General features: G+C 46.0%; 1 protein-coding gene across 1 annotated transcript; it reads left to right on the top strand.

Moving 5' to 3' along the window:
* The first annotated feature begins 123 nt into the window (after nt 1-123).
* On the top strand, nt 124-27770 carry Poldip3 (DNA polymerase delta interacting protein 3). Its single transcript, XM_075960151.1, has 9 exons — nt 124-285; nt 11876-12266; nt 13157-13243; nt 15242-15334; nt 17206-17385; nt 17907-17984; nt 20738-20867; nt 24234-24300; nt 25752-27770. The coding sequence occupies exons 1-9, from the start codon at nt 227-229 to the stop codon at nt 25927-25929; spliced, it is 1263 nt and encodes a 420-aa protein (XP_075816266.1). The 5' UTR covers nt 124-226; the 3' UTR covers nt 25930-27770.

Below are 27770 nucleotides of genomic sequence, written 5' to 3'. Positions count from 1 at the left end.
GGAAAAAAGAATCTACCACGCTCCGGCCTTCTATATGCAGATTAGAAGTGGGCACCGCAAAGGCTCACGGGGAGCGGCCCAATCCCCTCCCGTTCCGAGCGTCGTTAGAACTGTCGCGAGAGTTGGTTGTCAGGGTGTCGGAAGCTGCTCGTCGTTCCGTGAGTGGCCAAGGGGCGGGCTCGCTGCTGACGGCTTCTCCGTTCTCCGCTAGGTTTGGCGGCGCAAGATGGCCGACATCTCGCTGGATGAGCTCATCCGGAAGCGCGGAACGGCGACCAAGGGACGGTGAGCGGCTTTCTCCTCTGTTAGGGGCTCGTGGGGCCCGCTGCTTCGCGGGATTCGGGGGCGGAGGAGGGAGCAGCCCGGGGCGCGACGCGAGAAGCCGCTTGCGCCCGCCCCCCTGCGTCCGCCGCGCTCCTTATTGGCCGGGCCGCGCGGGCCTATCCGCTTGCCAGCCCACTGGTTACCGGGCCCGGGAGGCCCGGCCGCGGGCGGGCCTAGGGCTGGGCAGGGCCGGCCTTTCCGACTCGGCGACTGGGTCCGGGGACCGCGGTGGCGCAGTCTCTGCTCGCGCTTTGTGACCCGCGGCGTGAAGAGGACGGAAGTTGAGCCATCGTGACCCTAGCCCAGAGTTGGGATGCCCAGTTCTGCAGGTTCTCTCTAGCCGCTGTCGTTAACCCGGGCCCGCTGAGAGGCGGTGTATAGCTTTCAGATTCATTGTGCCTTGTTCCTGGCACTATAGTGTCTGTAATTTTTTTTTGTTTGGTTTGCTTTGTTTCTCCGTTTTCGTGAGACAGGGGTCTCACATAGCGGGAGCAGGCCGCCAACTCGGTGTGTCGTAGAGATTGGCCTTAAATGCCTCGATCCTCCCGCTTTCATTTCCCAAGTGCTGGGATGACAGGCGAGTTTCTGTTTTGAGAAGCTGGCGTCCTCCGTGTTGCCCAGGCTGGTTTCGAACTCCTGAACTCTATTGGTCCTCCTGCCTCAGCCTCCTGAGTAACTGGGGCTCCAGGCACTCCCGTGCTATTTATTTTATTTTATTTCTGGTTTTTCGAGACAAAATTTCTCTGTAGCTTTGGATCCTGCCCTGGAACTAGCTCTTCTAGACCAGGCTGACCTTGAACTCACAGAGATCCACCTGCCTCTGCCTCCTGAGTGCTCGGAATAAAGGCGTGCGCTACGAACACCCGGCTAGTACTGTTGATTTACTTTTTACCCGTTTCACAGGTGGGAAGCTAGAGCCTGCGAGAAGGCAAGCCACAGAGTGCTCAGAGTTTTAACTGCTGCCTGAGTTGGCCACGGAGAAGGAAGGAAAACGACAGGGTGCATTGGTGGTGTTCACTGATGGATGTCTTGGAGTTTTTAAGACTCAGTAGACTCTTAAATATTGGTAACCATCTCTAGCTTTTAGGACTGTGGGTCTGGGAATCGTGCAGATATTGAAGCCGAGGCTACCAAAATTAGATGAGCAGAAGTAACTTTAGTCCATCACCACGGGCTACCAGAACTCCTAACAAGTTAGGGCCACAGGTAGGTTGGGGTGTGTCTGTGACCCTGAGAAGAGGCCATCAGCTTCTTAAAAACAACAACAACAACAACAAAAAAACGCAGGGTAGGGAGTCAAGGAAGGGGAGTAAAAGGAATTTTCATACTCTTGAGGTTAGGCTTTGAGGGGAGTGCTTTTTGTAATTTACCACTTGTGATAACATAGTGTTTGTGTAAGCTTAACGGGGGTTTGCGTACACACATCTGTGGTTATCTTAACATGGTTCTGAACACAGCTGGGGTATTGTCATAATTTTTAACCGTCTGCTCTCCTTGTGACTGAGTATATAGGGCAAGTAGAACAAGCTGGGTAGGTGGACTATTGTTCAGACTTACCCTGGGCCCTTCAGTGGCTTAAATTTGCCATGTGAAGACGTGATATTGGCTAGTGGTTCAACACATTTATAGATTGTTGAGTTTGTAAACACCCTGCTGTAGAAATGTTAGGTTCTGTTTCCCAGACATTGATCTGCTTCGTGAACGCTCATCCTTCCCCATGCTTGTGTCTAGTGAACACTTTCGTCTCCCACACTGAACTGTACTTCCCTCTAATCTCAGCATTACTGCTTCCATCACCGCCCAGTCAACGCTGCCTTCTGGGCCATAATGAAATGACCCATAGGAGATAGTCATTGACAGCCACGATGGAAAGCCAATTAAAAGTTTTGAGAGTCCAGCTGGGAGGTGGTGACAGGGCAGTGTTCTCATAATGGTCTTCCTGGCAGCTTGTTAGCTGTGACATTGGCATGATAATTCTTGAGATAGTAAACTAACAGAGAAAAGAATTACTGGGCCGAATAGTGCAGTAGCAGGAGGTGTTCACCTAATGGCAGCCAAGAAGCAGGAGGGGAGAGTGGAGGAGAGAGGGGAAAGGACAAAACATACACCCTTTGAAGGTGATCTGCTTCCGGCTTTTGGGCCCCACCCCCTAGCTGCCCATTTAGTGGAGTAATCCATTGGTAAGGCTAATCTTTCCTGATGCAGTTGTTTCTTAGTACCACCAGGTCTGATGGTACACACCTGTAGTCCCAGGTGGATCTCTGAGTTCAGAGTTCAAGGCTAGCCCGATCTACGTGGAGTTCCAGACAGCCAGAGCTACACAGACAACCCTGTCCACTCCCCACCCCACCCCACCCCCAAATAGCACGTCCAGCTGGAAACCAACCCTTCCACAATGAATTCTCTGGAGAACATTCTAGATCTGAACCATAATTTTCTTTTTAAGTTCCTACCATGTTAGAGCTGAGGGTGGTGGAGCATGCCTGCCATCCCAGCACTAGGACGGCTCAGGTAGGACAATTGTTATCCAGCCCGAGCTAGTTAGACCCTGTCTCAGAAAACGGCAAATAGACTTTGTCATGATGTGGTGGGAGGTGTCATGGAAGAGAAGCAGGGAACTCACTGCATGGGGAAAGGATAGGCAAGAAGGTCTGCACTCGGAGACCACGGTTTACTTCTGCTTCTCTTTCCCGTGTGATCCTATGTAAGTTGCTTTACTGTCCTCTCTCTCCAATGTCTAAAACACAAGTAACGCCTGTTTCCCCAGGCCAAGTGCTCACTAGGTGGTGGCTTTCTTCACTGTCACTGTTGAAGGCTTAAAGAAGAAAAATAAACTGATTTTCAGTGTGAGAATTATGCTTTTATGTGAAGATTGGATTGGGACAGGAGTATTCTGGAAGACTAGAAGGCGGTGCAAGGGTTAAAACTCGTTGAAATTCCATTTCACTTGCACAGTCAACAAACTGTAGGCTCCATATCTGTGATGTCATTTCCCACAATAAATATATTGTGTAATAGTTTTTAGAAGGAATCACTATTCTGGCAACTTCGATTTTCATGCTGCAAAGCTCTCCTGAGAAGAGTCTTGTGTTTAGTAACTTGGAAAGAGTGTGTGGCTCCTGGGGCAGCCTCTCTCCTCCTAGTGGATATAACAAAAGCCAGAAGCTGCCAGGGAAAACAGCCTCCGTAAGCCCACCTGCCTGTTAGCCCTTCTTGCAGTCAGGACCTTGGGGAGCAGTCCGAGCAGGAGCTGGAGAGCCCAGCACCAACTGCATTTGTGGTCAAGTGTCTTCCAGAGCAACTTCTCATAGAAAGGACAGTATTATCTGGGTCCCCGGTTAATCACGAAAGACACTTTGATGAGTGGGTGTTTGTGGAGTAGTCAGAGTGGTCTGAGTGGCCCTTGATTCATTTCTTGGTAGACTCTGCTGTCCTACACACACTTGTCTCTAGTGTTTCCAGTGTGAAGGACCCTCAGCCCCGTAGTGCTGGCTGTGCCCTGTTGACTTCCGCCGTAGACGTGAGAATCTTCAGTCTGGTTAGTCTAGTTCTTGGGATCACTGCCGTTAGTGTGCTGGAGCTGATCAGCTGAGAGCTGCACATCATGCCTGAGGAGTCCTTGGAGCCACAGTGGGTGGGAGGAAAGTGAAGTTAGGTCTACGTCTGCTCCTCACTGTTACTCCTTGTTGAGATAAACTGAAGGAAATGTAGCTCCACACATGAACCAAGATGGAAGAAAGAGGCTTTCAAGTGAAATGTCTGAAAATACTTCAGTAAAGAAATGTTTCCTAGCCGGGCGGTGGTGGCGCACGCCTTTAATCCCAGCACTCGGGAGGCAGAGGCAGGTGGATCTCTGTGAGTTCGAGACCAGCCTGGTCTACAAGAGCTAGTTCCAGGACAGGCTCCAAAACCACAGAGAAACCCTGTCTCGAAAAAAAAAAAAAACAAAACCAAAACAAAACAAAAAGAAATGTTTCGTAGTATCTTGTCTTGCTACTAATTTGGGTTAAACTCTATTTGTTTTCTTTGTATAAAAATGACCTCAGGGCTGGCTCAGAGGTTAAGAGCACTGGCTATTTTTCCAGTGGATCTGGGTTCAATTCCAAGCACCCACATGGCCCTACACAACCCTTTGTAACTGTAGTACCCAGGGATCTGATATCCTCATTTGGCCTCCCTGTGCACATAATACACAGATATGCACGTTTAATCAAACATATAAATTTAAAAAATGAATAAAATCTCTAGAAAACAACAATAAGAGACCCCCTCCCCAAGTGATCAGGGCCAACGAGGTTGCTCAGTAGGTAAAAAAGCTTGTCACCAAGCCTAGCAACCGAGTTCTATCCCCAGACCTCTTTTGTAGAGGGAGAGAACACAGTGAAAGTTGTCATCTGATCCCTACATTTGTATTCTGCTGCACACGTGGCCGGCCACACACACAAATAATTATTTTGTTCTTTTTTTTTTTAATTATGTCAACACACATATACTCTAACCCAACTCCCCTTCCTGTATTTAAATCCACTTTATGTAACCCATGGGGCTACCTTCATGACCGCTGGAGCTGGTCTTGGCTCTGTCTTCCACAGAATCAGGAAGGCAAGGCATTCCTAGTCCCCACACACCCTTAGAGTATGCTAGGTTCTAGTTGGAGACTAGGAGAGAGAAGGGTCCAGTGGCATCTGTACCTCTTCTTGGCCTGCAGTGCTCTTCCCATGATCTCAAGGCGTGCCTGGGGGTGCTTGGAGCCCTTGCGCAGTTGCAGTACTGATGTTATCTAGGGCGGGGCAGCTACGAGTCTTGCTCAAAGCCGCCCTCCACCTTTCCGAGGATAAATGTACAGAATGTGTTTAGGAAACTCAGTTGTCCCTACAATGGGATGTGAGGCTTTGAGAGAGCCTTCAGCAGTTCTGGGGCAGGTAACATAATTGACTCTGGTTAGAGACCTGCCCCCACCCAGCAGTTGTGTTTGAAGAATCCCTGATGACTAACGCCTGCCTTGTAACCAGTGCTGCTGCCTGCTGGGATGAATAACTGTCTTTTCATGCAGGAGAGGAGATGTGATTATAAAAAGCTGGAACACAGAAGTCCCCAAAGCTGTGAAAAGAGTTGAATGAATGCCTGTAATCAGGGGATGAATGCATCAGATTGCAGAGAGCTACTCCCAGCAGGAGCAGTGCCTGTATCCCTAACTGCCAGAGCCTTTCTTCCACAAATGCACCCTTGCTGTACAGATAAAAGTGACATACATGGAGGTGGCCCCTGGGGTTATGTGACATGGCAGTGCTAAGCTGTTTCTTTCTCAGTGTATCCCTGTCACCAAGTAAGGCATTGCTATAGATTAAAATGTCAGTCCAGATTGTCTTGGTGACTTATATGTGACCAGCTGAGGACTTTGTCAGGTGTTGTTCCTGTGCATTCTCACCTGATCAGTAGCACAGTGTGCTCTGTCTCTGAGCAAGACTAGAGCCCTAAGAGATACTCTTCCTGGGGATAGTAGCTTATAGTCTTTGTTGGAGAAACTTGGTGAGACAGTTGAAAGGTCAGGGACCATTGAGTAAAGTTAGCACAATCATAGTGACTGGGCCTGCCAAGGGGGCAGTCTGTGGTCCCCAAGTAGTCAGGTGTCCTTTCTCTGTGATTCTAATTGTTTAGCATTTTCCCATACTAGGCCAGATTGGTTCCTGTGAAAACAGCATCCTGCCTCTAGGAAGGCACAGGTGCCCCCTGTTGGCAGTCATTACGTCCTCTGCGGTTTTGGAGGACCCCCATAGCCAGGGAATCTATTTGATGTTGTAAAGTGCCTAATAATGTGTTGTACCAAGGTCAGGTCTCCCTTAATCTGATTGGTCAGTTGGCCATGTTGTAAGTGTTGGCGCCCCATCCCTTGTAGGGTGAGAGCCATTGGGATAGCTTACATGGAACCTTTTAGATAGATATAGGGGAAGTTCAGAGGGTAAACACTTAAAAGAGGGTAAAAATGTGACTATGAGGATAATAATAAGGATGGAAGAAGTGATCAGGGTAGGAGCAGAATGGGAGGGAACTAGAGGCCCACACATACATAGAAGCTTGTGGTGGAATTTTTGTTTGGTCCCTGTGTCTTTGGGCCACATCTCAAACCAGTTAGGATCTGTTGGTGTGGAAGCAGCATCGTTTTCAGAGGAGGGCACAGATCCCATCTCAACCTGGAGCCAGGCCTAGTCACAGAATACTGCAGCAGCCAAAGAACCAGGTTGGGTGTTAAACTGATCTGAAATGTTTCTTGGGCTTTTAGGAGCTGGTAAAACAGTTTAATTGATCTAGGAAGACTTTAGTCTGGTTGTTCTAGTTCTGAGGGCCAAAAACTGTTCAGAGTGACAAAAAGAGGGACAGTTGGATGGAATTGGATCCCCCTTCAGAGGTCACCCAAACTGTTTTTAGGAGTTTAGGGTGCAGATTTCTCTTTGAGCTGACAAAAGGGACAATGTGGAAAGGGCAGTAGTCAGAGCGCCTCGGAGGAGGGTCCTTCCAAGGGACCACAGTGAAATTCGACAGATGGTAACAGATCCAGAAAACTGCAGGAGGTAATAACTGTACAACTTTGTAGGAACATTAGAGGCAAGTCTAACATCAGTTTTGTTCAGTAAGATAAATACAATTGTCAACTGGCCAGATTGTGTACCAGAGTTCTGAAGAAGGAGAAGGTAACTATAATTAGCAGTTACACCAAACTCCCACATAAGAAACAAGCACCTGGAAGCTTTGTAAAAGAAGCTTTAAATTTAGTTAAATTCAGCATCTAATTGGCAATTTAAAAGAGAACTAGAACCCTATTGAGCCATTTTATAGGATTATCTGGCAGTTTTTACAGACATCACTCGGATAGTCTGGATAAATGTCCACAACTGTGAGTGTGGTGGCAGAATATCTGGCAGCCTTCTTTAACCAGGCACATGGGTGGTTAGGGTGTGGGCCCTAGAATTAGCTTTTACTAAGAGGAAGAATGGAAAGCCAGGGTAAAGGACCCAACCAACTGAAATGGTGTACAGATCCTGTACAGTCAGATGGTAGGCTTAGGTGCAGGCTCACTTGTTCACAGCATCCTCGTACGTCTGTTCTGGAGACTTTGAGGGCAAAACAGTTGCTATTTTCTGTAGTTGGACTTCCTTTTTCAGGACAGTCACCTCCCCAATAACGACACAGAGACCTCTTGTTAATTATGAAAGCTCGGCCAATAGCTTAGGCTTGTTTCTAACTAGCTCTTATAACCTAACCCATTTTTATTAATTTACATGCTGCTATGTGGTTCATGCCTTGTTACCTCATCTACATGTCATGCTTCCTCCACGTTTCCTGTGACTGCCCATCTTTTTTCCAGCACCCTTTGTGCCTGGAAATCCTGCCAGGCTATTGGCCATTTAGCTTTTTCCTAAACCAATCAAGAATAGCACTTCACACTGAATAAGAAGATTATGTCACAGGCAAGAGAATTCCTTTCCCTGTCACGTGAGAGTGAGGAGTAATTCATCTTCTCTACAGATAAGGAGGCTTTTCTAGTTTGGCCTACACAGCCAGAGACAGGAGCAGAAGACTATTGACAGGTCTTACTTTCCCATGCATCCTTATCCTGTAATGAGGCTAAGCATGCAGCTTGTGCTCCATCCAAGGGAACGGCTCTTCCAAAGGTCCTGAGTTCAGTTCCTAACAACTGCATGTTGGCTCACAACCATTTATAATAAGATCTGGTGCCCCTTCTGGTATGCAGGCACACATGCAGGCAGAACACTGTATACATAATAAATCTTAAAAAAGAAAAGAAATGAAAAATGTTTTTTAAAAAAGAATTTGATCGTTTATCAGGTAACTGACCATTAACTTCTATGTCTTGGTGATCTTTAACTGTTTAAAGTAAGTAATTTTTATAAAATTAAGATTTTATTTTTTTCCATTAAGTTTGTCTTAAAAATTATAATTTTGGGGGTTGGAGAGATAGCTCAGTGTTTAAGAGCACTGACTGCTCTTCCAGAGAACCCAGGTTCAATTTCCAGCACCCACATGACAGCTCACTGTCTGTAACTGTAGGATCCAATGCCTTACCCAGACACACATTTAGGCAAACTACCAATACACATGAGATAAAATAAATAATTTTTTAAAAATTACAACTTTTGAGTTGAAGCTCTTTTAGTATAAACTTTAAACCATAGATATAGTCCATGGGAAGACTAAACACTGACAAAGACATCCATCTGTAAGGCAGATTTTGTTAGCATGAATAGACCATTATAGCCTTAGGAGTTTATACATGGCATATTAGAGCAAATTGAGATGACCTAAATATGAATTTTTAACTATTAACTTTTCTTGAAGATTTTAAATTAATCAAGTGGTGGCGCACACCTTTGATCCCAACACTCAGAAGGCAGAGGCAGGAAGATCTCTGTGAGTTTGAGGGCAGCCTGGTCTACAGAACGAGTTCCAGGACAGACTCCAAAGTTACACAGAGCAACCCTTTCTCGAAAAACCAGAAGACAAAACAAAGCGAAACCTTGTGATTTTCGAATTATTATTGAGAGATTTTGAACAGAGATCTTTTATCCTTTCCATGTGTGGGCATCATATTAGCTGGTTTTATTATAAACACTTTTACACCATGAAATATTCAATTAGAAATAGCTTACCTGTTTTAAGTACATATGTTTTTTTCCTGGGCTGTTTTGTTCTTCTCCTTGTCACAGAGGCGGGCCAGCCTGCCCGACAGAGGCTTTGTAGGAAATGCTGAGATACATAAGCTTGATCTGAAGCAAGCAGGTCAAATGCCCTTCTGCCCTTCCTTCCAGCTTAGGGGTTGGGGAGAAAACAAGGAAAGCACAGCTGTAACAGACACAAAGGAAAGTTGGAGAATCAGAGAGGGTTTCTGAGAAAGGAGATATTGGCATAGACATCTCAAGGCAGAATACCCGCCTTAGGAATGGTTGCTTTTACTGGCTGGCATCGATAGAGGCCTGTGGGTAGAGTAGGTAGGTCAGGCAGGAGAAACCTGCAGACTCCCATCCTTTACTTTACTCAGCAGGGCCAGGTGTTGACTTTCAAACCACAGGAATGGGACCTGTTTAATGGAATTTAATTCATTTCTCTTTTTTTTTTGTTTTTTGTTTTGGTTTTTTGGAGCCTGTCCTGGAACTAGCTCTTGTAGATCAGGCTGGTCTCGAACTCATAGAGATCCGCCTGCCTCTGCCTCCCAAGTGCTGGGATTAAAGGCGTGCGCCGCCACCGCCTGGCTCGTTTCTCGTTTTTTTTTTTTAAACATTTATTTATTTATTATGTGTATAGCATTCCTTCCATGTGTGCCCACAAGCCAGAAGGGGGGCGCCAGGTCTCATTATAGATGGCTGTGAGCCACCATGTGGTTGCTGGGAATTGAACTCAGGACCTCTGGAAGAGCAGTCAGTGCTCTTACCCACTGAGCCATCTCTCCAGCCCTCGTTTCTCGTTTTTAAAGATTAATGTGTGCTAGCATTTGGATGAACCTGGTTCTGCATTTTGAGGACCTGACAGAGTGTATCATGCAGGGCAGGCCATATCCCCTCTCTTTAAAAGGCGAAACTCTGCCTACTTCTTTCTTCTTCCTCTTCCCCTTTCTCTCTCTGCCACCCCTTCCCCCTCTTTCCCTTTCCTTCCCCCATTTCCTTTATTGCACTAAAGCTTCCCACTCTTAAGCTCTGTCTGTATGGAGTCTTTGTCTCTCACTCACCGTGGTTTTGGTTCGGACTCCCCGCCACCAAGGACCCTCTTGTGCAGACTTATTACAATGTGAACTGGTGTTTTGCCTGTATATATTCTGTATGAGTGTTGGATCCCCTGAAACTATAGTTACAGAGAGTTGTGAGCTGTCATGTGGGTGCTGGGAATTGAACCCAGGTCCTCTGGAAGAGCAGCCAGCGCTCTAAACCACTGAGCCTTCTCTTCAGCCCCTCATTTCTAATTTTTAAAAACAATGTTATAGTTTTATCTTTTTTTTATGTGTATACATGTGTTTATGTGCAGTGCTTGAAAAGGCTAGCAAGGAGCATCAGATCTTCTGTAGCTGGAGTTACAGGCAGTTGGTTGTGAGCTTCCTGGCACCGGTGCTGGTAACCAAACTCTGGTCTGGAAGAATATAGCAAGAGCTTTTAACCACTTCACCATTGCTCTAGCCTTCATTTCTAACTTTAGGAGTTGTTGAAATTGTGCGTTCTTGTTATTGCAGAGTTACTCTTTTTTTTTTTAAGTTTTACTTATGTGTATGAGCATTTTGCATGCATGTATGTAATGCGTGCATGTACCATGTATGAGCCTGGTGCCCTTCAGAACTCAGAAGAATAGGGTATTGGATCACCTAGAATTACAGATGGTGTGAACCACCATGCCAGAGCTGGGAACAACCCAAGTCCTCTGTTAGAAAAAAAAAAAATCCTTTACCCACTGAGCTCTGTCTCCAGCCCCTGTGTGGGTTTTTATTTTTGTTTTTGTTTTCTGTTTTTTTGGTTTTTGTTTTTTCGAGACAGGGTTTCTCTGTAGCTTTGGAGCTTGTCCTAGAACTAGCTCTTGTAAACCAGGCTGGCCTCGAACTCTCAGAGATCCGCCTGCCTCTGCTTCCCGAGTGCTGGGATTAAAGGCGTGCGCCACCACCGCCCGGCCATTATTATTATTATTATTATTATTATTATTTTATTATATAAGATGTGTCTTGCAATGTAGCTCGGACTATCCTTGAACTCAGCAGCAGTCTTCTTGCCTCAGCTTCCTGAATGCTGTGGTTATGAACATTGCCATGCCTAGATATTAAGTCTTTTTTATTTTTCAAGACAGGGTTTCTCTGTGTAGCGGCCCTAGCTGTCCTGGAACTCTCTTTGTAGACCGGGCTGGCCTTGAACTCACAGAGATCCACCTGCTTCTGCTTCCCAAGTCGTGGGATTAAAGGCATGTGCTACCACCATCCAGCATGGCTATTAAATCTTTATCTTCATTTTATTAGTTTTTATAGTGCTGAGACCTACATGTTGGCTCCCTTAGTCCTAGTGAGAGGTGTCTGCCTACATAGTGTCACCATTTGTTTTAAGAGGCAGCTTCACTGCCTTCTACACAGAAAACAGAAATAACAAATACCTCCAGGTACATAAAGGGTTGAAAGCATGATCAGGGATGAAACAGTCTTAACTTGTTGTGAACTAGCCATAATTTTTTGTTTATGACGCAAGTTAAAAGCCAGAGGTAAGAAAGAAGTTGGTGGGCTGGAGAGATGGCTCAGTCTTCCAAAGGTCCTGAGTTCAACTCCTGGCAACCACATGGTGGCTCACAACCATCTGTAATGAGGTCTGGTGCCGTTTTCTGGCCTACAGACATACACACAGACAGAATATTGCGCACATAAATAAATAAATAAATATTAAAAAAAAAGAAAGAAGTTGGTATGTTTGGGTTTTGAGAGTTATGGGGCAAGCTCTATGCGCAGTGTTTCTAGCTCTCCTCCATGGGCTCCTGTTGGTCTTCAGATCCATTTACTGTTACAGTTTTGTACTTGCAGGCTCAGCACCAGACCAGGAGTTGGAGGCATCCGATCTCGAGTTGGGATCCAACATAGTCTTCTTAGCCAGCCAACTCGCACAGCCACCTTCCAGCAGAGATTTGATGCCCGGCAGAAGATTGGTATCTCAGATGCTCGGCTGAAGCTTGGAGTCAAAGATGCCCGAGAGAAGCTTTTGCAGAAAGATGCTCGGTTTCGGATCAAAGGAAAGGTACAGGATGCCAGAGAGATGCTGAACTCACGAAAGCAGCAGAGCACTGTGCCCCAGAATCCCTGGCAGGTGGCTGATGCCCGGGAGAAGATCAGCTTGAAAAGGAGATCCCCTGCTACCTTCACAAGCCCACCCATTGGGACAGTGACCCCTGCTCTGAAACTCACCAAAACCATCCAGGTAGGCTCTGGCTCCTGCCTACATTTCCAGAAACCTGGGAAGTAAGCTAGAAGTATGCAGGAAACATTGGAGAATGGAAAAGTGCAAGGTTTTGTTTCAAGTGTTGGTTTAGCACTTTCTGCCCTAGAAAAGGGCATGGAGAATACATTAGAGACAGTCTTGTAGCATACAGAATATTGTCTTTTAAAGGAAAGGTCCACAAGAATGAATGACTTTCCAAAGTGAGGCAAAAGTAGAGAAAAAATGAGAACACAAAGCATGTTGTACACATGCTATGGCAGGTACTTAGCAAATTCTATCTTATTTGTTCCTCACTCAACTTCAGAATAATTACCTCAGTTTTATTTTAAAAAATAATAGTCTGGGGGCTTGAGAGATGGCTCAGTAGTTAAGAGCATTGCCTGCCCTTCCAAAGGTCCTGAGTTCAATTCCCAGCAACCACATGGTGGCTCACAACCATCTGTAATGAGATCTGGTGCCCTCTTCTGGCTTGCAGAGATACACACAGACAGAATATTGTATACAAAATAAATAAATATAAAAAAAATAATCTGAAAGAAACGTGAACTAGTGTATCTGGCATTATTCACTCATCCAGTCAATGGGAGGAACAGGATAGGTGCCCAGGAGGTAAGAATGCTTGTCCGATGTCCCAGCCACCCCACACAACCAGTGCTCCAGAAAGAAAGGAAACTGCATTTAATATGTGTTAGTGTTTCAAACAGGGGTAGCAACACCAATTATTTACCAAATTCATTAAGCTCTTCAGGCCTATTATTGTTTGACCTTGGCTGATCCTTGTACATGCCAACATATTTCAAGTTCGTCGACCTACACTTAGAATGCACATGAACCTTCTGGGATGGATTATGACCACTGGATGTTTCTAGGTTCCACAGCAAAAGGCCATGGTGCCACTTCATGCTCATCCTGCTGGAATGAGGATCAATGTTGTCAATAACCACCAGGCCAAACAGGTAAAATGAGTGGGTGTGGGTGTGTGAGTGTGTGGTACCCACACCTGAGTGTGTATGCATGCATATAGTTTGATGAGGTCTGCTTGGGTAAATCAACTGAGGACTGGCCTGTGGCTCCTATTTCAAAGTGTTACAAGGTTTTCACTTTAGAGTTTGTGAGTTTTAAGAAGAAACTTGTGTTAGGAGTGATGTCACATACCTTTAATCTTAGCGCTTAGGGAACATAGGCAATTGAGTCTCTGTGAGTTTGAGGCTAGCCTGGTCTATGTAATGAGATGCTATTGCAGAAAAAGAAGCAGACCCTCTTTGGAGACATGATGGTTCACATTTCTAACCTCAGCACTAGGAGGCTGGACCAGAGTCCATGAATTTGAGCCCTGGGATATATAGTGAATTCAGGACAGCCTGGATTATAGAATGAGACTTTGTTTTTTAAAATGAAACAACTAGGCGGTGGTGACACATACCTTTAGTCCAGAGAGCCTGGTCTACAGAGTGAGTGGACAGCCAAAGCTGCACAGAGAAACCCTGTCTCAAAAAAACAAACAAAAAACCAAAACCAAATAACGAAAAAAGGAAGGAAGGAAGGTCGGTCTTAATCTAGGTATGGTATATGTGTAATCAGGGAGGCAGAGTCAGGAGCATTACAAGGGCTAGGACAGCCTTGGCTATGTAGGGAGACCTTGTCTCTAAAAATAGAAACATTTTTTGTTTTGTTTTTGAGACAGGGTCTCATGTAAGCTGGTTTCTAGTTCATTCCTGCCTCTGCCTCCTGGTGTATGGTGCTACACATTGTACCATTTCAGCACCTACACCTGAGCCTCTGGGAAGATGCTTCTTACTGAGAAAGGAGAGGCATAAATGGCAGTAGAAGAGAGGAAAACTACTAAATTGTTATAAGCATTACATGTGCCTGATGTAGAAAAATACCTTCATGTTCCTGCTCACCAAGCCAGGAACTGTTGATGTTCTGCTATAGCTCCTCTCTAAGTTTGTTTTTAAAATGTGTATCAGTGTTTGTTTGTGTGTGGACTGCATGTATGCCTGGCGCTGAGTTCAGAAGAAGGTACCTGGAACGGGAGTTTAACCCATCATTTGTGTACTAGGAACCAAATCCAGGACAGCCAACCAGAGCTACACAGAAAAATCCTGCCTCAAAACAAAACCAGGGCTGGAGAAATGGCTCAGAGGATAAGAGCGCTGGCTGCTCTTCTAGAGGTCCTGAGTTCAATTCCCAGCAACCACATGATGGCTCACAACCATCTGTAATGAGATTTGGTGCCCTCTTCTGGCCTGCAGACATACCTACAAACAGAACACTGTATACATAATAAATAAATAAATAAATAAATAAATAAATAAATAAATAAATAAATAAATAAATCTTTAAAAAAAATAACTGTGATAAGTTTTAAAAAAACCAAAACCAAACAAAAAAAGTTATTTCTAGCCATGTGTTCTGTACCTGAGAGGCCGGGGACAAGAGGATTGAGTTTCAAGCCAGGCTGGACTACTGGATTATTTCTACCAAAAAAGAATTATTATTATTTTTTTTTTTTTTGGTTTTTCAAGACAGGGTTTCTCTGTGGCTTTGGAGACTGTCCTGGAACTAGCTCTGTAGACCAGGCTGGTCACGAACTCACAGAGATCCGCCTGCCTCTGCCTCCCGAGTGACACCACCGCCCGGCTTCCAAAAAAGAATTTCCAAGCACCTATAAATCACAGTAGTTTTAAACAGTTTTTGTTGGGTTCTGTGGGTAAGAGTCACTTTGTAAGGACTTGAATCCCAAGTCTCTCCAGGCCCCTGTACTCATGTGTCCACCTCCTTCCTTAGTTCCTTGTTCATTTCAGCAGCTGTTTCTCTGTTCTTGGTTCAGATGTTTGTTGTGGGCCTGCATGCCATACTAGTATTTATCAATCTGACTGATTTGTTTATTCTGGGGTGCTAGGGATCATTAAGCAACATCCCTAGCCCAACTACTGTTTCTTTGTTCTCAGAACTTATACGACCTAGATGAAGAAGATGACGTTGCAGCACCTGTTCCTAAACAGATGAAGTTTGCAGCCACAGGCAGCTTTGTCCACCACATGGTATGGTACTCTACAGTGGATGTATAGTTGTAGAGTAAAGGGCCTCTCACTGATTATGCTGTGAGTTTTTTAGAGCCGTTAACTGTCCAGCTCCACTGCTGAGACTGGGGTGTCTGGGACTTGCTTAAGATCCCATAGCAAGCTGGGTGGTATTGGTGCATTTGGGAGGTAGAGACAGGCAGATCTCTGTGAGTTCAAGGGCCGCCTGCTCTACAGAGCAAGTTCCAGGACAGGCTCCAAACAGAATCCCTGTCTAAAAAAAATCCCTTAGCAGTGAAATGAAATGAGCTGCAGTTCCCAGGGGTTGGGTTTGAGACACTTGAAGGGAATTGTCTTGGTCTGTTTTCTGCTACTGTAACAGTACAGCAGGCTGGATAAACTGTAAGCAGTCGAAGTTTACCAGCAAGTCAAGAAAGTTGGGCGGTATCTGGTAAGGGTACTGGTTGGACATCATGCAGAGAAGTGAGAAAGCAGTGTTTGATAGCTTGAGGAGGGTCCTGCTGCAAATACTCAGCTTTGGCCAGGATCCCAAGTGTGAAGTAATTTCCTGGTTACTAGTTAAGTTTTTATAGTGGTTGTAAAGTTGAGTGATGCTAGTTAATTTCATTATAAAGGGAAGAGGCCTTTTCAGTAATTAGACTGTTTAGAGGTGTCTGCCTGTCTTAGTCTTTGGCTAATTCCAGTTTAAAAAGGAAAAAAAAAACAAAACAAACAGAAAAACAGTACTTAGAAGCCTGGTGAACTGACTCCACCCCATACTCTCATCTACTTCTTTGGCTGTGGAATCCCTCCTTTCTTCCTGTTTGGTGCCAGCAAACCTTAAGTCACAAAACCACCTGGCTTTAGTGTCATGCATCTTTCTAGACGTGTTAATATGAGGAGTTTCTGTTTCCAAGGGGCCATATCCTCCGTTCAGGAGGGGACTGATTCCAATGGTCTGTGCATACTAGCTCTGCCAGCCTGTCCTCACAGTCTTAGAGCCACAGAGGCTACGGCTAGTCATGGTGCCTCTGTATTGCCAGGTCAGAGACCAGAAGCTAGGAGTTCCATGCCTTCTTAGGAGAGTTCCTAGGGACCAGAGTTCCTAGGGACTCAGTAGTTAATAGTACTAACTGTTCTTCAGAGGACTCAGGCTCAATTCCCAGCACCTACATTGGAGCTCACAACTGTCTCTAACACCAGCTCCAGCTCCAAATACGCATGCAGGCAAAACATCAGTGCATAGAAAATAAAAATTAATCACTAAAAAAGAGTTCCTGTGTCCAGCCATTCTGCAAGCTGATGAGAAGCTGATCTAGAAATGAGCTTGATCTCAGGCTTTTGGCCTTCTGATCAGCTGTAAATGCAGGGTTTCCAAAAGTTTGAGTAGTGTGGGTGAGCCTCTGACTCTTGGATGAATTTCTTGCTCAAAGCTGTATGGAATCCTCTTCCCCTGTGGAAAGTGGCTTCTTTATGCCTCCCTCCCATCAAGGGTTCCAGTCAGTGCTTGGGCTGTATGCGCTTGTCGATCTTGAGCCTGCATGTGCACACACACACACACACACACACATCCATACACCCCAGTGTATATTGCTAGTACTGATAACCTCACCCTTCAGGCTTGGACTAGGAAGTTTTGAGGGTCTTGCTCTAGCTAGCTGTTAGCCCTTCAGACAGTAGTCTGTGTCTTGGCCTGGCAGTCATGGCACACTTTTACTTCCAGCACTCAGGAGGCAGAGACAGGCAGATCTCTGTGAGTTCGAGGTCAGCCTGCTCTACAAAATAAATTTCAGCACAGCCAGGGTGTTTACACAGAGAAACTCTGTCTCTAAAAACAAAACAAAAAGACTGTGTCTCTGGCTTCTCAGATTCCTTTCTGCCTGTTTGTGTAGACTGGACTGAGCAGTTCCAAGCTGTCCATGTCCAAGGCCCTCCCTCTCACAAAAGTGGTTCAGAATGATGCCTACACAGCTCCTGTTCTCCCCTCCTCTGTTCGAACCAAAGCCTTGACCAACATGTCCCGGACGCTAGTGAACAAGGAGGAGCCTCCCAAAGAGCTGCCACCTGCTGAGGTAAGGTAAAAGTTACCATTCCAGCCAGAGTCAGCCTGTGTGGGTGGTCACTGTGCTGTGTGTACCCCACGGGTCCTCAGAACTCCCCTGTGAAGTGGATGTTTGCCATCCCTTTCTGCAAGTGAATAAAATCCAGTACCTGGAGACCCTTACCCTCAATGAGCTTGCTGGCCAGTGAGGACCCTTGGAGAGAGGTCACTCTGTGTAGTGACATGGCATGAGGGTCCCAGAAGAAAGCTACTGAGAACCTTGAAGAAACATGTTGCGCCTCTTAGGAATTTAAGCCTATGCCTTTACTAAGCCTGAGCTGACTGAGTCTGGGAGCATGGATAACATTCCATGCAGAGGCTTGGGTCTGATGGGTCTGCACACCTAAGAAGTAGCAGGAGTCTGATGACCTCTATAGTCCAAGAGGCCCAGTGTGATAGATGGACTCTGAATGGGGTTTCTGCTGTGCCTGGAGTGATTTTGTGTTATACATTCTGCCTTTTGACTCCTTGTCACATTCTTGTCTCTGGCAGCCTGCGCTCAGCCCCTTGGAAGGCACCAAGATGACTGTGAATAATCTGCACCCTCGAGTCACAGAGGAGGACATTGTTGTAAGTACCGTCACAGCTGCCTGACCTTTAGGTCACAGGCTGCTTCTGCAGTACAAGTCTGTAGGACCACATCATTAAGGATTTGCTGGAACTCAGAGGATACTCATGGCTCAGGGCAAATCTTTTACCACCCAGGATACAGGGCCAAGTCACCAAAGGTGCAGTTAGGGAAACAGATACTGACTTCTGGTGGGGTAACAGGATGGACTTATTCCCCCCAACATGTTAGTATCACACTTGAAACAAACGACTTAAAGACTCAGTGTCCGGGGCTTCATTGGAGACTGGTAGTCACTTGGGCATCATGTGCTTAGCATGTACCAGAATTCCATAACTGTGCAGAAATAAAGCAAGTGTTCACTATAAGCCATACTATGTACAGTGTGGTGAGCTACTTTGTTAGTTCTTAGAGTTGGAAGGCCCAGGTTTCGGGCACCAGCCAGAGGCTTCACGGGAGCTCAGCAGATCTGTCCTGGGGTGGCAGAGATAGGGGATCTTTATGAGGAAAGAGCCTTGGAGGCAGCCCTTGAGAGCACAGCATTGGTGCAACTGTTTGCTTTCTTCTACGGGGCCTCTAAATAGCCTCCTGTCCAGCCTGCCTACATCATGGCATGTCTTTCATGACAGGGCTAGGAGGGTCCCTGTCATACCTGTCTTAGTTACGTTCCTCTTGCTGTTTTCTGTGGCCAAACACCATGAGGAAAACAACTAAAAAGAAAGGATTTAATATGGGGCTTAGGGTTTCAGAGGGTAGAGTCCACAGTGATGGAGCAAAGGCATGGTAGCAGGAACAGTTGAGAACTCACAATTTGGTCTACAAGTAGGAGGCAGAAAGAACAAATACTGGGAATAGGGTGAGTTTTGAAATCTCAAAGCCAATGACACCTCCTCCAACAAGACCATACCTCCTAATCCTTCCCAAACAGTTCCACTAACTGCAGCCCAAGCATTCCAACATAAGAGCTTATGGGGACCACTGTCATTGTACAACATTGCTGATTGGTGTTTCCCGAGTCTTTGGAACATCTTGTCTCCTTTGTGAGTTTAGTGATTCCATCTTCTGAAGGAGCAAGATAGCTTGGCAGGGTTTGGTAGGTGACCTCTGTAGATTGCCTTCTTGTCCTGACTCTGAGAGTCATGGGCATAGCTAAGGTGCCTGGTAAATGTGAGCCTGGAAACGGCCAGCACTTTCTTTTCACTCAGTGGATATTAGGCAGACAACAGAGGCATTCATTTAGAAACCCAAGCACCCTTTGGACTGTCAGATCATAAAATGAGTCCAGCTGGAGAGTCCAGCTGCTCCCTGCAGTCGTATCTCAGGTTCTCGCAGCTCCTCCTGTGACCAGCATATTTTTTGCTGGGTAACTGAAGTCCAAAGTGCTGTGTGGACAGCTTTAGAACTAAGAGGCCTCCCTTTCTTCTTTAGCAGAAGCAGTACACATAGACAAACATTCAGAGTACATGCACAAGTGTGCACCCAAGAGCTTGAGAGCATTCTGGCTTTAGTTAAGACTTGGCAAGCTATAAAGAATTGAAACTTTTTTGGGTGTGGTGGTACACACCTCTAATTCCAGCTCTTGAGAGGTAGGGGCTGGTGGATGTCTGAGTTCTAGGCTGCTCTACAGAGTGTGTTCTAGGACAGCCAAAGCTACACAGAGAAACACAGTCTCAAAACCAGAAACAAGTCCCCCCCCCCTCCCAAAAAAAAGGTAACCGTGAGCTGAAATGGCCTCTACTCATAATTCTAGCTATTCTGGAGACCGAGCTAAAAGTATCAGAAGTTCAAGGCCAGCCTGGGTAACACGACAACAGTAGAATAACAGCTTATCGAGCACTTTCTGTTTACCAGATACTTTGTGTGAAAGATCTTTGAAAAGATGCAAGTGGAAAATAAAACTCAGAATATTTTGTCAGTAATAAATACTACAACTTTTTGTGTAGATAAGTGACATTAAAAGAACAACAGTAGGGTTGGGCAGGCTTGGTGGTGCATACCTTTAATTCCTGCACCTGCGAGGCAGAGGCAGGTGGACTTCTAAGTTTAAGGAGTGAGTTTTAGTACAGCTAGGGGTGCATAGTGAAGTCATTTTGGAGATCTTGTCAATGGCCTTTTTGTCTCAAAACATTATAGACATGATGGCATGTAATAAATAGATTTAAGTTCTGATTGACCCCTCATACGTCTCCTTATCCCTCTCTGGCCTCTGCCTCCTTCTCTAAGGCAAGGTGATTAGAGCAAAGACAGCACCCCAAAGGCTGGGGCAGGGAGCCGTCTAGGAGAGCACACAGCCCAGTAGAAGTCATCACTCAGCTGGTAGAAGGCAGCACCCACTCTCTGTGCCTAATTTGCTGGGACTCGCTTGATTTTAGTGCTCAGAGAACCATGCCAAATCCTGGGAACTCCTCTGTCATCAAACACTCTATGACTCTCAGTTGCCCTCAGTAGAACACGAGCATCCATAGTTTCAACAGCCCCTTCCTGGGATGCATTGGCAGCTGCTTTTAATGAACTTGTGCACCATGTTGTAGTTCTATCACAGAGCTCTCCGAGATTCCACAATTGTAAACACTGTTGACCTGCACAAAGAGAACTTGGAGGTGACTTCATGGGATGTCCCAAGCACTTCAAGCAGAGAATACCAAAAAAAAAGAATCTGCCCTGAAATCTTGGGCATAGGGCTGCAGAGCAGTCCTTGGAGAGTGTGAATGGCAGGGAGTCAGGGTTTCTTCCCAACCTCACTTGTCCTTTGCAGGAGCTTTTCTGTGTGTGTGGAGCCCTCAAACGTGCTCGGCTGGTCCATCCTGGGGTAGCAGAAGTTGTCTTTGTGAAAAAGGATGATGCCATCACTGCTTACAAGAAGTACAACAACCGATGTCTGGACGGTAAGTTAGAAGGGAGCCACCACCGGGTAGACATCTGGGACTTCAGGGTAACAGGAAGAGGCAGTGACATGCACTCTGTGCATAGTGCATCCCTGTGGATGAGTATCTTAGGGTCTTGTTGGGAAAGCAAGCTTCTCATTTGGGCTTGCTAGGACACAGGTTTCTCAGAGGCCTGGAATCTTGGCTATATGTAGTCTTCTGGGTGAGATCTACCAGTGAGTAAACAACTTTTTTTTTATATATATATCTCAAGCTAAATAGTAGAGAGGAGCTTTGTGCCATGCTACTTTCTAGTTGCTCATTGTGTATGTGATGAGAACCTGCTGAGGACCAGGGCCCTGGACTAGAATCAGGGAGGCAGAGAATAATAGCCTTGGAGGTGCTCTGGTTTGCATGTGCTTGTCTGCCACGTGTGCATCTTCTAGAGAAATGTCCATACAGTCTTTGCCAAGTCTATAGTTGGATTCTTTTTTGGTTTTTGAAACCGGCTTTCTCTGTGTAGCCTTGACTGTCCTGGAACTCACTCTGTAGACCAGGCTGGCCTTGAACTCACAGAGATCCACCTGCCTCTGAGAATCCAGTGCTGGCTGGATTCTCATTCTCATTCATATTCTCTCTCTCAAGCCTGAGTTGTAAAGAAGATGTAATTACAAGACTAGGGAGGCAGCTCAGTGGGTTAAGTGCAAGCATAGCATAAGGACCTGAGTTGAGGTTCCCTTACCCATCTCATCCATATAAAAGGTTACATGCTTCTGCAATACCACAACTGTTGGCACAGGGACAGGTGGATCCTTAGGTTTGCTAGCCAGTCAGTGAGAGACTCTGCCTCAAACAATAAGTAACTAAATGAGTAAACAACTAAATGAATAATAAGGTGAAACGCAATAGAGGAAGACACTGATGTTGACCTCTGGCCTCCACATGCTCACCCTTACACCATGCACAAGAGTCCTTCATATAATTTTAGGTCAGGTCTTTGAGTGGGTAAATTTATTTTGCAGCGTGTTGTGTCTGTGCATCTCCCATCAGCCTATTCCTTTTTCTTGATGGGGTGATATTATTGGTTTGCAAACAACAGGGTCTCGCACGTAGCTCAGTCTGGCCTCAAACTCAAAGCAATATTCCTGCCTCTACCTCCCAAGGGCATAGTTTACAAGCATTCTCCACTAGGCACAGCTTCGTTTTATTTTTTTTTCAGTGCTTGGGTTTAAACCAAAGGCCTCACATGTGCTTGGTAAACACTGTCCCCCTCTGGCCCTATGCCTTTAGCAGCATTAACTAGACATGCAGCCCTTCCTTCCAGGTTACCATTTCTAATCGTCATAACTGAGACTATCTAGCCTGGACTGTGTAGTTTCAGGACAGCCTAGTCTACACAATTAGACCTTGTTCAAACAAAACAAATCCATTATAAATATAGGTTATTAGTTGGTCTGATTTCAGTATTATGTTTCAAAGATAGGCAGGCTAGAAAGAGACAGGAATGCCTAGTCAGTGGGGCAGCCAGGGCACACATTTCTGATGATGCATCTTACTGTATCACACAGCAGATGTAATAACAATGAGACAGCTTCAGGCAGTACAGAATAACCAAAATGTGACAGAGGCCAGGGAACAGTAACACATGCCTTTAATCCTAACAAGCAGAGTTCAAGGCCATCCTGGTCTATAGAGCAAATTTCAGGACAGACTCCAAAGGTACACAGACAAACCCTGTCTTGAAAAATCAAAGACAAATTAATAATAATAAAAAAAAGTGACAGACTTAGAGTTAGCACTGCTCCTGCAGAAGTGGCCCTGATAACCTCATTCATTTGGGGTACCAGGAACCTTCAGTTTGAAGGAAGGAAGGGGGGATAAACCCTCAAGGGCACTGTAATGCAGAGAATGGCACAGGGCCTGGGGTCAGCAATATGGATTCAGTCCAGTTTCACCTTTGCTTTCCTTTAAGTGGATTCAATGATCCACCCACATGCACAACAAATAATCAGATTTTTGGTTCCTTCAATGAGTTCAGTGTGTATTTTGAACTTTTCTTTAGGGTTGCTCAAGGGTTTGCAGCGCACATGGTAATCTGTCAGAACCTGTTTCAGGTTGGTACAGAAATGCTCTCACACAGCTCTGTTCCTTTGCGCCGTGACTCACTGTGCGAGTGCAGCCTCAGGGCTTGATCCTGTTGGACAGGGAGAGTCTCACATACATCTTTAAATTTGTTTCATGTAGGGTCATGGTATGAACATTTCTTGTTGTCTGAGGTTTTTTGTCCCACCCAGTTCTTGTCCTGCCCAGTTCTTACAGTCATTAAGTCCCAAAGAAATCACACAGAGGTCTACATTAGTTATAAACTAATTGGCCCATTAGCTCAGGCTTCTTATTAACTCTTATAACTATATTAGCCCATTATTCTTGTCTGTGTTAGCCACGTGGCTCGCTACCTTATTCAGCGAGGCAGTCACATCTTGCTTCTTCTGTGGCTGGGTCACGAGTACAGACTAGGACTTCCTTCCCAGAATTCTCCTGTTCTCATTGACCCACCTCTACTTCCTGTTTGGTTGTCCTATACTTCCTGCCTGGCTACTGGCCAATCAGCGTCTATTTAAAATATAATTGACAGAATTGTCCCAATTTTCCTTACTGTGTGTCTCACAGACTTATTTGAGCTGCTTCTCACTACATAGTTCCATCCCCATCCTACATAGTCACCGACTCCAGTGTGAAGCAGAGTTGACCTTTTTGCTTCCTAATCTCATTACTGAGGGTCCCGTACACTCTCAGGTTTCCTTAGTGTCTACATGTGTTAGTGTGTTTTCTGTTGCTGTGATGAGTATTTGAGGCTGTATTCTTTATACCGGAAAGAGAGGTTCATTTGGGATTTTCAGAGGTACTACTAGCATTGGTTTGGCTTATGCGAGGACTTACTGAACCAGGCCCATTCTCATCACGTAGTACACCATACTCAGCGATCACACATTTTACAAAAGACAAAGAGTTTGTTAGCAAGAGTAAGCATGGAGATGGGGACAGACTTTTCAAATCACTTTCCGAGGATGGAGTTTAGGGGTCTAGCGGGTGAAAGAGTGGTCAGACTTCCCAGCTCTGTAGGACACACATTCAGAAAATGGCCAGTTAGCTGCCCCCAGATCTCCATGCTAGATAGCTTCTGTTCGTTCTGCACGAGGTACCCCAGGCTGAGTGTAAACTTGGAATCCTCCTGCATGAGTCTCTCAATACTTAGATTTCAGAGCTGGGGCAACTAATGTCTGGCTTTAGTGGGAGGATTTGACCCTTGGTCATGCTGTTGGTGACCTTTGTCCTCTAATGAGGAACAGGTCTCTTGATGGAACCTTTTTCTTTTTTGGTTTCCAGGGCAACCCATGAAGTGCAACCTTCATATGAATGGGAATGTCATCACCTCAGACCAACCCATCCTGCTGTAAGTGCCAAGGGGATCAAGCTGGGAAAAGTTCTCTGCTTGTTTGCTCTACATAGTCACCTCTTCTGTTCTTGGGGGTAAAGCCTCATCACAGCTTTTTTTTTGTTCTCCATTCCATCTCTGTTCTGATATTCAGCAGTCATTGGGGCACTCAAATTAGAACCAAGCGGTTTATCTCAGACTGTCTCCAAGGTTTGAATACAGTGAACTCTGAGGGGAGTGGAAAGCAAACCAGTCTCCTCTCCTTTGTGTGACTGACACTTCTAGGTGAAAAGTAACTGACTGTGCTGAGTTGGTGCTGGAGCACTCCTGGGCACGTGTGCCTGGCTTACTGTTGAGGACTTTTTGGAGCCTGAGGTGCATAGAATGTTGAGGCTGGCAGGATAGAATTTTCTTGAAAGGGGCAATAATACCCAAGGAGAAGGTGAGAATTGCCAAGGTAGGTGGAATTGTGCCAGGCAGGCCTAGAATAGATTTGGACATGCAGAGGCAGGATTTGAACCTGGGTAATAGACAGTGATTAGACAGATCTGTAAAACTGTCCCAGGAGTAAGTGTTTTGGAAAGGGAAGAGAAAGCTCAGTAATAAGAGTGCATGCTGGGGGCTGGAGAGATGGCTCAGTGGTTAAGAGCACTGGCTGCCCTTCCAGAGGTCCTGAGTTCAATTCCCAGCAACCACATGGTGGCTCTCAGCCATCTGTAATGAGATCTGGCGCCCTCTTCTGGCATGCGGGCATACATGGAGGCAGAATGTTGTATATATAATAAATAAATAAAATCTTTTAAAAAAAAAAAAGAAGAGTGCATGCTACTCCTGCAGAGGACACAGGATTGGTTCCCCATGTTGGACATCTAAACCATCTGTGAGCACTCACATGCACAGACACATATAAACATAATTTTAAATTTAAAAAGTATAGAAGGGGACTAAAGAGATGGCTCAGCGGTTAAGAGCACTGGCTGCTCTCCCAGAGGTCCCGAGTTCAATTCCCAGCAACCACATGGTGGCTCACAACCATCTGTAATGAGATCTAGCCCCCTCCTCTGGCGTGTGGGTATACATAGAGGCAGAATGTTGTATACATAATAAATAAATCAGTCTTTAAAAAAATATTGAAGGTTTTTATGATGTGATAAATTAGGAAGTCATTGGCTAACCAGAGTTATTGTAGTTGATTTATATTAGACTTTGAAATATTTGTGTAATGTGTGACCACCTAGAAGAACATGCAGTATTTCTAGACTTGAAACTCTGGCACTCAGCGGGCTGCAGCTAGGTTTTTGTTGTCTTCGTTTGTTTAGTAGAAAATAAGAAAAAGAGAAGTCTCCTACAAGATGAAGTCAGATAGAGGGTATGGAGAGCCTTACACCCCAGGCCTAGCTCCCAACAGTGGTGAGACCCAGCCCCACCTAAGGAGAAATTAACAGGGATTTGGTTCTCTGCTCTCACAGGCGGCTGAGTGACAGCCCCTCAGTGAAGAAGGAGAGTGAGCTGCCTCGGCGGGGGAATCCTGCCTCCTCTTCCAACCCTCCAGCCGAAGTGGACCCCGACACCATTCTCAAAGCTCTCTTCAAGTCATCAGGGGCCTCTGTGACCACACAGCCCACAGAATTCAAAATCAAACTTTGAGGAGGGGATTGAGGGAGCCAGAAGCAGGGCAGAGGAGGGTGGCTCTGTTTCCCAAGGCAAAGCTTGTGACCAATGGGCCGTCGGACTGAAGCCCCCTGAGCAAGGGACAAGGCACCAGGGAGAGCTTCCTCACTGGACAGGACCCACCTTTCTATATTGTTCCACACCTTGCCCTTCTGTGTGTTACATTTCTGTAGTGTGTTTCTTCTTTGCTCCGCTCATCGCCAAGGTAGGCTGTGTTTGTCTGTGTGCCTCCCCTACCCTCGGCCTCAGGCTGATTTCTTCCCTAGGAATGGTGCACTGTTTCCCTGGGGTAGCCTTGTGGCCCCATGGGACACAGGGCTCGAGGGCTGTCAGAGAGACTGCTTTTTTTGTTTTCAGAAGTTTTCTTGTTCTGTTGAAGTTTTACAAACAAAACAGAATGAATGGGGATCTCCTGCCATTCGGTGGTCACCAGGTCAGGTCTCTGGCCTCTGGTCTTCTCACCACTGTTATCTTGAGCCTGACTGCTAATGTGCAGAGCTCTATGACAGGGACGGGTAGGGTGGCTATGTTGCCAGCTCCTGGCTGCCTGTGCTGTCTTGGGCAACCCAAAAGGATTTCCCAGAGTTTATGTACCCTTGTTAGAGTTGTGCCGAAGGCCCTGGCCCAGTTCTCTCTGCTTCCAGATAGAAGCACAGGAAGGAACCTGTGCCATTAGCCCTCTTGGCTCTCAACTGACAGGGCAACACCACAGCCTGGTTTTGGTGCAGGTTCCAGCTGCAAGTTAGTTGGGCCTTTTTCTAGGCTGTACCCACAGGCTGCAGCACAGTGGACTCGGGAGAGATTGATTGAATGGGAGCTGTTGGCTGGCTCTGGCTGTGCCTTTCTGGCTTCAGTTATCTATAGAACAGCAATCAGGGTTGCCCAAAGTGCAGCTGCCACCATGGCATTGTCTCTGTTAGAGTGAGTGGTCCGAGAGTAGAGCCGACTGCCACAGCTGGTGGGCTATTTCCTACAGCGTGTTCCTAGACTGGTGCAGAACTATGGAGCTTAGGCAGGGCCGACGATTGGGCAGCACCGTTCCAAAGCTGGTCAGTAGTCCTCTGACAGTGGGAACAGGACATTTTAAGCTGTCATAGCTGTAGCGGGATCCTAAGGGCACTCATTCCAGTAGTATGTGCTGTGCTGTAAAGGCACAAGCTGAGGAAATAAAGGAAGCTGAGACACCATGACCCTCTCAAAACTAGCCCAGAAAAAAGGACTTCAATTAATTCATGTTCTCCTGGAGTTAGATCTGTGCATCTAGAAGGATCTAGTTTGAGCCAAAATCAGTCCTTCAGCTCTGAGATTGCCCAGCTAAGGAATCCAGCAACGGTATCTAGGGTGCTGCACTCTGCTCTTTAAAGACGTCTGCTTCTCTTAAATCCTTCTAAATGGGCACAAACTCAATTCTTCTCAATAACTAGAAGACATTCCCCCATGTTTCGCCCTTCCTGGCCCAAGAGAACACCAAGACACTAGGGCCTCTGCTACTCGGAACAGTTGGCATGTCTTTTGCTTTGTGTAGAGTAGGGATGGCCTAGGCCTTTCCCAGTTTCCTTGCTCTTGTTGAATCAGGCATGTTCTGTACAGCACAGTTGAACCGAGTCAGCCTCAGCCTCCTGGCTGTGTGGTACGTTGTGGGGTGGGGGTGGCCTCCTGCATTTCAGAATGTCCTCTTGGGAAACAGAAAAGGTGGGCCAACCCTCATGTCCCATTCCCTTGCATTACTACTTAGTGTCTTGTTCAGGAGAGAAAGGCATTGTAGGATGGAGGGGCTTATTACTTTCCATTTCTCAATAAATGTTTGTTATTCCTAA

Source organism: Microtus pennsylvanicus, chromosome 2 (genome assembly GCF_037038515.1).
Source record: "Microtus pennsylvanicus isolate mMicPen1 chromosome 2, mMicPen1.hap1, whole genome shotgun sequence".
Classification (NCBI taxonomy): Eukaryota; Metazoa; Chordata; class Mammalia; order Rodentia; family Cricetidae; genus Microtus; species Microtus pennsylvanicus.
This window is presented reverse-complemented; position numbering and strand designations above follow the sequence as displayed.